Source organism: Diachasma alloeum, unplaced genomic scaffold (assembly GCF_001412515.2).
Source record: "Diachasma alloeum isolate Michigan unplaced genomic scaffold, Dall2.0 Dall_scaffold_01226, whole genome shotgun sequence".
NCBI classification, from domain to species: domain Eukaryota; kingdom Metazoa; phylum Arthropoda; class Insecta; order Hymenoptera; family Braconidae; genus Diachasma; species Diachasma alloeum.
This window is the reverse complement of record NW_021681335.1, coordinates 62525-74964: the sequence shown is the minus strand read 5'-3', so window position 1 is coordinate 74964 and position 12440 is coordinate 62525. Positions and strand designations below refer to the sequence as shown.

At 34.5% G+C, this 12440-nt stretch overlaps 1 protein-coding gene across 1 annotated transcript; it reads right to left on the bottom strand.

Annotated features, from left to right (window-relative positions):
• Positions 1 to 5712: 5712 nt before the first annotated feature.
• LOC107046168 (mitochondrial inner membrane protease subunit 1) lies at positions 5713 to 12317 on the bottom strand. The gene is made up of 3 exons (XM_015268689.1): positions 11972 to 12317; positions 6879 to 7076; positions 5713 to 6023 (listed from the first exon to the last, which is right to left on the bottom strand). Exons 1-3 carry the CDS (start codon positions 12074 to 12076, stop codon positions 5856 to 5858), a joined length of 471 nt encoding a protein of 156 aa, XP_015124175.1. The 5' UTR covers positions 12077 to 12317; the 3' UTR covers positions 5713 to 5855.
• Positions 12318 to 12440: the final 123 nt, after the last annotated feature.

Below are 12440 nucleotides of genomic sequence, written 5' to 3'. Positions count from 1 at the left end.
AATGAGCGGGAAACTACCTGGCAACTGCCACTGGCCTCTCCGTCGAGACACCAGCCGTGTTGCCAAACCTCTGAACAGGTAGCGCCTCATTCGCACAGGTGAGGATCGTCGTGGCAGCGCTGTGCATGACTCCATAGTCTAAGCGCCAGGCGCCTTTCGACATCTAAGCGCCAGGCGCCTTTCGACGCGTAACGTTTCTACAGGTCACAAGTGCGGGTAAAGTGAATAGTGGAATTTGTCGGTGTTTGTGTCTAATTAGTCAGACGAATTAACAAATCTACAGAGAAAAACAAAAACTGGAAAAACTTGTAACATTTGTTATTCACGCTAATGTTCACGCTCTTTTTAAGAGTGTGACGTTGGTGCTATCGTTATTATTGATTGTTGTTATTGACTGTGATACATTTGTGGTGGGCTACTGACAACTTGGACTGGACGTTCCGAAATTGGATTTGTTTCTGGAAGTTTTAACGTAAGTGGAAACTTTTGATAATTAATGTATATTTCGATCACAGATTGCAATAACTATTTTTTGGTGACTGATTTTTTTTTGTACATTCTGTCCGTTGCATACCGACGCGCGTTGAATAGAATTATTTGCTTGGAATTACTTGACCTTCAAACGTATCTATTTGGGTTTATAATCCGCGAGTTTCCTCAATTATCTCATGAAATGACACAGTCTTCCGTCTTCACCTATGTGTATCGTATGGAGAATTGTATTGGTTTAATCATGTTGGAGATTCGATCATACGAAACATTTCATAAACATAAAAAAAATAGAAGTAGAGCTGAATATTCAATCAAAATCATTTGCGTCACTTCTGACTCCTGTAATTGAAATCATTAAAAACATTGAAAATGTCTATTCTTATTTCAACGCAATTTCAGTTCAATGTAATCAACAAAGCAATTGATGTCGTAATTTTGTCGAAGGGACTATTTATTTCTTAATACGATTTCTCCTCTTCTTTTTGTTTATTCATATGCTACAAAACAATCTAACGTCTTGAGTTATCTCTCTTATCTCTTGCAATATCTCTATCTACGTATCAAGTTTACTTCTATCCATCGTTCTTGTTCGAATATTTATAATTCTACTGTATTTAATTTACAGCCGACGAACGTCCAGCGAGTAGCTCCCGTGAACAAGACAAAAAAAGACTGAAACTAAGTCAATATCAGAAAGAGAAAAGATGAAGAGGAAATTGAACAGCCTGATAACATCAGACGGCCCAAGTACATCTGATGAAGACGATACTCCGCAGAAGATTCAAGAGTTAAAAAAAATATTGACAAATTGTTATACGTATACCAAAGGCTTGGTACTAGACGAGAAGAACCTATCTATTTTATGTTTTAAATGACTTTTTATTAAAGGATAAAAGACTATATGAGGAGAAAGAGGAGAATATACTTACCTGTAGGCGTAATGAAAGCTCATCCGTAGTTCTTTACTCACACACAGACGCCCCTCCCTTCCCACCAAAGAAACAATACGATTCTTTCAAATTCACATTATAAAATTACAGTTTCCTCGATAACGATCAATAATATCGATAACTACCAGCAAATAAAGATAATGAGATGGAACACCCATTGTCTCCTATTCCTATTGGAATATATTAATTAATTAATTACTATTGCAATAGTATGTTAATTAATTAATTAATTAATTAATTAGTCTCCTATTAGATTCCCATTGTAATTATGTATACTATAGAAACAATAATTCTTTCCACTACATCGCCTCATAAGTAAATAGGGGGTGTAAAAATTCCATTTCATAACGGTAATTCGTCAATTAACCAATATTAATTAATGTACAATTAAAACTTTCCAATTTAGACAAAATTGGTTTCTATATGGCCCGTATAGGCCTATCCATTAGATTCCCATTGAATATTTCATCAAGGGGAAGCAGTGGTGGCCCCATCTATTTCCATTGCATCGTCCCAACCTCAAAATCCTAAAATACCAATGGGAATCAATGGTGTTTTGACATAAACACTATATGATACCCATTACCTCTTTTTCAATTGGATTCAATCGGGGACTTTCGCCAAGGTAGTTACTTGATTTGCTACACAAATGAGTTTTAAAGAAATTAACAAATAAATGCACAAGATATAAGGTGAACTTCAGATATTTTATATTCCATTTCAGCTTCGAACTTTCATAATAATAGTTACTTTGAATTTATATACCTTTATGGTCTTTAAAAACTAGTACTCGTTACAATATCGCATCTAGCAAAATCTTCTATATCTGAATAATTATTTCCGCTGTGCTTTTATAGGAATTTGTGCCATAAAAATAGGTATCGCAGCTATGGACAAGTAATTTTTACTACAGAAATTCTCTTCGGGCACAATTAATAACTTTTCAAGTCAAAAATTTAATCAAGATAAAATCTGTAGCGAAGTGGTAAAATGAGGTAAGTGTATTGTTTCCTATTTTCGTAAAACTCGGATTATCTCATATCAGAAGGACTGATTTTAGAGAGAAAGTCACAAAACCATTTTTGTAGCTGATTATTTTTCCAACAAAGAATGTTATTTGATATATTATATATTTTGGTTCCATATGTATACCCTCTCGGGTTTTTACATTTTGTTCCCTTCCCTATCTGCGTTACCATGGGCCGACTTACTTTATCCCCAACTGCACCCCATTCGGGATTGGACTGCCAGGGAAACCATGGAAAACCTCAGTCGTGCAGCCGGCCGATAATGCAGGGATTCCACTGTGTCTATTGGTCACACTGACTCAATGGGCACAGTGATTCTCTACATTCGTGCCTAGCGACTGTAGTCCCACGCGGTTAGGTGTGCCCAAGCGGACACCCATCCAAGTACTAGACAGACTGAACACTGCTTAGCCTAGATGACCGCCGGAGTCACACACTCCCCGCGTGATCACTACAGCCACTGAATGTTATTTGATATTTTCTTCTAAAATCATTCCTTAGTGAGATAATACGAGTTTTAAGAAGATGTGGAGAATGCACTTACCTCGTTTTACCATTTTGCTACAGAAATATATTCGTTCCTTCTTCAGAAATCACTTTTCCAATGAAAGGGCAAATGAGAGGCCTCCATCAACCAAGAGAAAATTTTGCGAATAATTCTAACGGCATGTTGTCGTCAAATTTTGGTAGATATTTTACCGATAATTTTAATGGTTCACTGTCATCCTATTTTTGCGGAAATTTTGCCCATAATTTTGACATGTTGTCCTATTTGTGCGGAAATTTTGCCGATAATTTTGACTACATGTTGTCGTCCAATTTTTGCAGAAATTTTGCCGATAATTTTGACGACATGTTGTCGTTCAATTTCTGCGGAATTTTTGCTGATAATTTTGACGACATGTTGTCGTTTAATATTTGCGGAAATTTTGCCGATAATTTACCGATTTGCTGTAATCCTATTTTTGCAAAAATTTTGCCGATAATTTTGGTGACGTGTTATCGTCCAATTTTTGCAGATATTTTGCCGATAAATTGGATGATACATTGATGGTAGATTTAACGAAAAAATTTGACGATGAACATGGTCATGAGCGTTCGTCATTTTGATGACAATTTCGCTGTTAAGTTTCGGAAATTCTTTTCGGAATTTGGTCGACAATTCAGCTGTAAAATTTCGGATGCTATGTCGACAATTTTCCGGAAAAATGTCGGCATCTTGTTTTCTGGGGTACGTACACCACTATAAAACGGTGAAAAGTGGGGTACCGTGAAACGAAGCAAAGGGTTAATCAGGGTTTATTCAGGATTTAGTCAGAGTTTAACGAAGGTTCTGTGAGAAATCAGGCAGGATCATGACTCACTATGAATAGGGAAGAGGGGGCAAAATAAAACAGTTGGGCAAAATGAAATAGTCAAGAAAACAACTGTTTGACGCAATTCAAGCAAAAAACATTTTTTTTTATTAAATATTTTTTAGTTCAATTTCTTTACGTGGATACGTCTATGGTTTCAATTTGGGAGGTCATTTTGGGAAATGTTCCTTAAGTACAGCATATCTATCGGAATTCTAGAAAATTCTAGACATTTCGAGATAATTCAAGAAGTTTCTTGAAATTTCGAAAACATTCAAAGAGTTTCTAGAAATTTCGAGGAGTTCCATGACCAAAGACATGAAGAAAAACCATGGACGTATCCACATATAATTACAACTGTATCAAAGGTACAGCCGCTTGCAATTTTTTTATTCTTGGGAGTACTGATGAGAATAATACTTTTCCATTCAGTAGAATAGAAAATCATTGAGAAGTTTGATGAGCGAAGATTTTGTCAATGGACTATTCGATGAAAATTTTGCATCACATTTTCCTTTTTCCTCCTCTGGGTCTCCCCATGGGCCTGGCTCTGGGCTTTGGATTTTGCTGTTTCTTTTTCTTTTCAATTAATCCATTGACAAAATCTTCGCCCGTCAACACTCAATAATTTTCTACAGAATAGAAAATTATTATTCTTGTGACGTTTGGGATTTTAGTATACTATTAGTTGTATCTTAAAATCCACGGGTCGTCAGTTGACCCTTTCACCTAGCTAGCGATACCGGTGAGCTTACGGATCGTTCGCTCACGGGGAAACTAATCGGGAAGGGAGATTTAGGAATGGTTCTCCTCCCAAATAACCAGTAACGCTCCAAGTTATCCAATCATGAGAATATAATTAACTAATAGGAACGTTACACGACAAAATGGGTTATATGGGTTCGGCGTACGCGGATCTAGATTTTTGGGGAAGGCCAACGTCTGGACACGTCGGCCTCCCACCGTACTCTGCCTTGGAGCAGAGTCGCAAAGCGGTTGCAAATCCAAAATGCTTGATAAGCACTCCCACGGTTTTACCTTCAAAGAGCTCAGATTGACTCTTGTTACACCGTGACTGCTTATTCAGCATCGGACCCGCAAATACTTTTGTTATTAAAATATTGATTAAACAATTCCGACGTGTGGATGCTCCACACGTCACATTTTTACCAGTAATCCCAAGAATGAAAAGATATTTAATAAAAAAAATTTTCTTTACTTGAATTGCGACAGTCTTTTTTTTACTGTTTCATTTTACCCCACTCTCCCCTAAGTATTCAACATAATAGACTAGTAGCTGAGTTTTAATAGAGATAGATTTTGATATAAAAGCTTATGCTGGCATTGTGTAACTCGATAAGTTAAGAAGGCATTGAAATATACTTTTCAAGCCGTAATGGAATTGCTAGTATTGATGATTCTTTCAGTAATCATGAAAAAAGTGATTTTCTCTTTCAAATCGCATAAACAATGTGTTGTAACTCCACAACGACTTGTGCGACCCCCACATATTCTGATAGAATCTGAAAAGGGAGAAAAGGGTATTGTTATCTATTTTTTGAGCCATGACTAATTTGATGTTGATGACAGCTTTTTGAGTGATCGTTGAAAAATCTATTTTTGGAAAAATTAAATTTTAATTGGTGTCAATGAATAGAGCTTATAAAAATCTATATTCATGAAAAAATGCATGAAAGTCGATTCATCTCTTATGAGAAAATTTTGAGAACAAAAATGAAGAAAGAAACCCCATACATACAGACACCATCTAAAAATCGCGTATTTGGAGTTTTTAGCCTATATTTAGTTACCCTAACACAAAGAATTGGAAACTTAAATTTGAGGTATTACAAAGCTTCCATTCGGAAGCAATGAAATGCAAAATTGTTCCGAACAAAGAGAGAAGAATTTATTCATTTAATGATAAACATTTTACTGATTTTGAACACATAATTACTGAAATTTATTACAATACATACATTTTGTTAACCAAAAAATTTAATTATTTATTCAACATTTCCTTTGTAACATCAGTCCGGATTAACGCACTTTGTGGTGAGTAATGTGATATCGTGGGGCGGCCAGACCTTGCAGATAGCTCGAGCACGTACTAGACCCTGCGGAACCGGTCCATACTGCCTGGAATCCGCTGAGTTACTGCTATTGTCACCTTCCAGCCATATATGACCCTCTGGAATCTTTGAAGATAAGAGGAATTAATTTCTTTCGTGTTCACCAAGGTATCACTCATCCCATTCTATTATTGGAAGTGTTTGGCAACGTGTCTCGATGAAAAAGGATGGGGTAAAATAGAATTTTGAAGATTATCAATATTTCGGAGGTCATCCATTATAATTCAAAGAACTTTGTTCAATCCCCAAGTGCCAGAAATGTTATTAGATTTTACTGAATCAGTAGTGCAGAAGTCAAGTAACGCGCATCAATTTCACTCATTTTAGTTATTTTAGCCGTTAATTTTTGCTGAAGATCTTGCAACGGAAAGGAGATAAATTTGTATAGAATTATTTCTAATAGAATTAATTGAGACCCTTTAATATACAAAGAAAATTGAACAGAAAAACCTAGTAAATACTATTCAATTTCTGTGCGAATTCTCCTGGAAATTCTACTTCTTTTTGTGGTTTGAAAAAACTTTATCGAAAAAATTGACTGATTTTGATATTTTTCTAACGTATTCTAGTACCATTGTTCCTGTAGAAATTTTTTAATACGAGAAGGAAAAAATGCAGTGAGAAAAACAGAAAATTTATGTCGAGGAATTGCCATAAAAATATCTCAATGGCACGAATTGTACAGAAAAATCTAAACGTAATTTTTTCTTGTTCTACATTTGTGTTTACAAAAAAAATCCTGAGAAAATTTCCTGGGGATTCGGAAATATTTCCCAAAAACTCACTGTCAAGTTGACTTGACTTGTTTGATTTTACTACTTCTTCAAGGTATTGGTTTTGGAGATAATATCCAATATTATTTTTGTTTTTAAAGAGTTGATTCCACCGTAGTTTTTACTTTAGATGTCTTTAAAGACTCACTATATATGTTGTGAATCCGCGGCGGACCATTTCGCCCTCCACAGCCTTGATTCTTTTGCAAATATGTTGGCGAGGGTTTGATGGACATTTCGCTATCACAATATCACCTTTTTTCAATTTTAGAAGACGCGGGGTGATGTGCTCAGTAAAGAGAATGTCATTACTGTAGATTGTCGGCTCCATTGAAGGTCCTGTACACTGAAAAATTGATTAATCTAATTGAATAAATAATTTTCCTCCCATTTTTGGGAAAAAATTTGTTTTTGTTATATTGGGGTAAACTGGTAGTAGATGATAAAGAATGGGGTGTGGAGAAAGATCATGGAGTCTATCTCTGTAATGAACAATTTCAGAATAATTTGTGAAAACATATTCGATGATAAACGGAATCATATTTAACCCTTGATCACTCGCTCGATGAGCGCGGCGCCGCCCATTTACGTTTTTGCTTCCGAATTGAAGCATTGTAATCGTGCTATTTTCACATTCTCTAATTTTGAGTGGAAATTATGTAGAATGGTCTGAAACGTAAAAATACGAAGTTTGGCGACCATGTCTGTCGGTGTCAATGTTCATCGCCACCTTTCCGGTGGTCAATTTTTGAAAAATTGAGTAATTAATTGGCTAAATTTATTCCAAAAAATCTGAAATTTTGTCAGATTATAGTTTTGTCAGATCAAATAGTTTTTGAGGAAAAGCTATTTGTTTTTAAATAGTTTTTCGCTAATATCTTCAAAGCTAGTCAACCGATTTCAATTTTTTTTTCAAAATATTCGTTTCGATGCCTTCTATCCGAATCAATCAAAACATATATACCCGTTCATACAAAGTTTTCGAGATATTTCCGTTTTTCTGTTTTTTTATAAAGATCCTTGCAATCACTCTAGCTTGTGCAAAAATTGAGATATCAACTTGAAATTTATATAGAATCTTCCCCTCATGATAACAATACTTCCTATTGAAAATGAGCTCAATCGCATAGGTAGTTTTCGAAATATTCGATTTTCTCTGAAAACCTTTTATGTGCAATAGCTTAAAAACTACGCAACCGATTTCAATTTTTTTTCAAAATATTTATTTCGATGCCTGCTATCCAAATGCCTTCTATCCCATTCGGAAGCTTACTACCAATGGAATTGGTAGAAATGAAAGAAAGAAAAAGAGTTATAGCACATGAAGTAACGGTCAGATGGCTTCGGCCAAAAAGACTCGACCCCTGCTTGTTTATATTTTAGCAAGGTTTCTCAACGCTTAAAAATTCTGAGAAAATTAGAATTCCTAGTTCAATCCTTTTACTAAGCGTTGGCGTTGTCTTTTTTTTTCTCGAGAAATTTGTTTAGCTAATTTTACTAATTACGTCGTGATATCTTAAAAATGTTTCTTAATCCATATTATTTATTTATTAAGTGCTTTCTTAATTGCCAGGAGGGGGTGACGATGGCATAGATCCACACTGTTTTCTGGCAACATCTGTTTGTCTTATGTATTCTGTATGTTGGCTGCATTTAGATTAATCCTAAAGCAATTTTTTTGTATGTATTTATTGTTATTGTTGTGTTGACAAGGAGAGGCTTGTGTAGGTGTAAAACAGTAATTGTAGCACCAACGAAATAAATTCTATTCTAATTAAAAAAATGCAATTTTAGAAAATTACGAGTATTTCCTATAAATAATTTACAAACAAGCAATTTTCCACCATAAAAATCATTTATTCGGAATCATAACAAATTTATATTCAGAATTTCACCAAAAGTCGATTTCATGCCTAAAAAATTAAGTTTCCGAAAGTTTAATCAATTTCATTCATTTATTTATAAGCAAGGAATGTTAAAAAAAGAATAATTCTGTGCAAAATGTAATTTGAATAACGATGAATATTCAGGATTTTTTAAAAATGTTGTCACACAATTGTCAATTTAATTGACAAATTTGATGATTGAAAATGGTTGAACCTGTAGTGTGGTCTGTATGAAAATGTAAAAAATACTTGGATATCTTTAATGAATGGATCGAATGATTTTTTGAATGATTTGATGATCAATGATTTTTTGTAGGTGGGCCATCCACCAAATATCATAAAGAAATCCGGCCTCCAAATTTTCGACGCATTTTTTTGTTTGTTTTTCGAATAGTTATGTATGAAAAGGAGAGTTCTCGAGTACCAGTGATCCGCAACGATTCAATTAATAATGCTCCGTGTGATTGAACATTTCCGACTTCAAATTCTTCGTTCAAATTTAACATGCTCGAAAATGTCTAAAAAAAATTGAAAACTGAAAAATTTTAAACTGATTATTTTGATCAGCAATTTTTTAAAATTAATTTCAGAAACTTGACTACTAATTTAATTAAGTAATTATTAATTTTTCAAAAATCATGGTCATTTTTCTCCCACACCTCTACTTCATAGTAAAAATTGAGAAATGAAACTTTCAACGTTGAAAATTCTGAAAATTCCTGATTGAAATCCTATTTCAAAGGTGTTCGTTCGTACACCGCAGCACCGAAAAAAAATAAAAAACAAAAAATGAATAATTGGAAAATCGGTTTTTCATGGTTCGGTAATGTCATTAGAATGTCCATTCATTATATAGTTATTTTTATTGGCACAACTTACTTCTTTATTCACTATTAACGTTATAATATGCAAGGACCATGAGAAATAAAATTTTGAAATATACATTTTTTGCTTCGCGCCATCGGAAGAAACAATTTTTAAATATCATTTCAATCGGAACATTTCCTGAATTTTTCAAAATATTTGTCAGATCTAGCGAAAAAAGTATAAATATTGTGTAATAGGGAAACGCATGAATTTTTTTAAATTTTCTAATCTTAAGCTTGGGACCTGAATAATTCATTTTTCACTCACACACTTTCGAAATATTTCTCATTAATTAATAATTAATATACAAAACATTCCACGTATCAAAAATGATAAAACTTCATGGTATGTAATAGAGTATTTTTTCCAGAAAATGCTGTGGCAGTGTTAAGGATGTTTATCTAAAATTGCAAGTACTTAAAAAAAATTGATTTTTTGAAACTGAGAGATGCAGATATTCCCTTCATTTTTATACAAATTTCAATCCACCAACCCACGTTCATTATTTAGAAATGAAATAGACAAAATGCACCAAATACATGCGCTAACATGCGCTTATATGGGATAGAATCATTCAAATATTTCCTCCTTTTGCCCGGGTACCCCAGATTTTTCTCTGGCCATTGGATTTAGTAAGATTTTACACATTACCTTTTATTTTTATTTCTATTTTTAGAATCTTCTAGTAGGTGAATTATCAATTTGAACATAAATTTCATAAGAACCCGTGTATCAGGAAAAATTAGTTTATTCATTTCTGCCGAGACTATTGCGATTCATTTTTTTTTAACGTTAGAAAAGTTAGTTTTATATGTTCTACTGTCAGCCGAAAAAATTACAGAATTTTCCTTGACTATGAAAAAAACCGATTTACCGACAATTTACCGACACTGGCTAAAGATCCTTGAAGCATGCTTTCCACTGCTGAATGATATTGTTGAAAAGAATGTTAAGGATGTTTATCCAAAATAGCAAGTATTCAAAGAAAAATTAATTTTTTTTCAACTGAGAGATGAAGTTACTCCCTTTATCTTGATAATCTATTTTCTATTTTTAGACTCTTATGGTAGGTGAATTATTTTTAAATTTCAACATAAATCCCATAAGAGCCTGTGTATAAAGAAAAATTTGTTTATTTATTTCTGACGAGACTATTGCGATTATTTTTTTTAACATCAAAGAAGTTAATTTCATATGTTCTGCTATCAGCCAAAAAATTATATAATTTTCCTTGAACATGAAAAAAATAGATTTGCTGAAAATGGCTAAACATCCTTAAGGATGTTTAACCTATCAAGTGGACAACTCAGTTGAAAATAAAAATAAAATTGACTAAATAAATCATTCATGTTACAAATCATTTTTTTCATTAAATTAGAAGTGTTATGGCGTACTTTTCCGGTTTCAAAAACAATAATTAAAGAAAATGTTCATAAATAATGGAGGACTTGTGACCGCGGTGGTAACAGTCGAATTTTGATCGGGCAACATCGCACGCTTCGGTTAGTAATGGGGTTGTAACAGTGAGATGAATGTTTATGTGTGTTATACAGTGTTATCAGATCGTGACGTCACCCCATTTAAAATTGTACAGGTTTTGGCTATAAATCGCCAAAATCTGGCAACCCTGGTGTTATACGTGTCCATATGCCTCCAGCTCCAGCATTGAATTATCGTCACGGACTTTATCGACCTCGATCAGCTGTTGTGCGGTGTTGTCACGTTGCCCGACTCGTAATGGCGGTCAAATTTTTATTAGAGGAATTCGAAAATCAATCGAAGATATCACGCCTATATGGCCCGGTCCCCTACTTGGTCTCGTCCGTGACAGATTCCCCATAGTCTAAAGTAAATGGCTTGTGGTTTTTTTTTCAATATCTTGAGTGTCTAACCCATGCAACATCTCGATCAAAGTTCACACGGTCACATTTCTTCCCTAAGCGTAATGTTACAAAAAGTGATTTACAGAAATCAAATTTTCACTAGGATCCCCCCGTGGAAGGATTAAGATTATTACTAACGTGTGACTCAAATATGAACCTGGCATATGAGACAATATCAAAATTTTGGCGAATAATGGGGGTTTTGGCTAAACATCCTTAAGGTGAAACGAAACCCCTGTCTATGAAATTTTAGAATTGTGTCTTCTCCTGCAATTATTATTTTTTATTTATGAAACTACTTTATTGACTCAACAATGCAATGCTCGAGTCGATCAAGTGATTTCATAGATAAAAATGACTAATTGTAAGAGAAAATACAATTCTAAAAGTTCATATATACTCAGGGGTTCCGTTTCCCCTGAACAGTCGAAAATTTACATTCAAATACAGCGAATGCTTCCATTCCCTCTTACCAACCGAGAACCAACCATCGAAAAATCCTCACAGATGTCACCCTTGCAATCTCCCTCTATTGTTTAAAATTCCTAACCTCTCTTGATTTTGACAGCTGTAACCTTGAAAATCGTCTGAAACTCTGGACTCACCACAATAAAATCTCCGACGTACTCAAAAACACAGTGCGTGATGCACGTGTACTGAGCCAGTGTCCCGACAGCACTCAGCAGCTTCCCAAAGTACGGTTTAACCATAACTGCCCCTTGAAAACCCCCCGAAGACTCTCACCTCTTTGTCTCGTCCTTCCTCCGTCAACAATTCCTCCCCCACCCTTTCGCTGCATAACATTCACCCTCCGATACAACAAACCCGCATATTTTTGTCACACTCCGCGATCATTTGAGAATGATTTCGAAATGCGATGCCTTTCGTCACACTCGCGCACGAAACAAATCAAATAAAACTCCCCACCACGAGTTTCTTCTTTATCGGAGAGGTCCGAGGCCTCTTAAAATTCCCACGAGAGGCGCTTCAAATATTTATTCAACATCTTCTTCAATAAACAAATGTCAATAGATAATTTTCTCACCATTCTATCACTTAAACTCACAATTAAGT

Bases quoted from the DNA above. Each gene is read 5' to 3' on its own strand.
- LOC107046168 (XM_015268689.1), bottom strand. From the start codon at position 12,076: ATGGTTAAACCGTACTTTGGGAAGCTGCTGAGTGCTGTCGGGACACTG. The intron at 7,077-11,971 runs GTGAGTCCAGAG...TCAATTTTTCAG, and splicing joins ACGTCGGAGATTTTATTGTG to TGTACAGGACCTTCAATGGA. The intron at 6,024-6,878 runs GTGAGTCTTTAA...TTATCTTCAAAG, and splicing joins GCGGATTCACAACATATATA to ATTCCAGAGGGTCATATATG.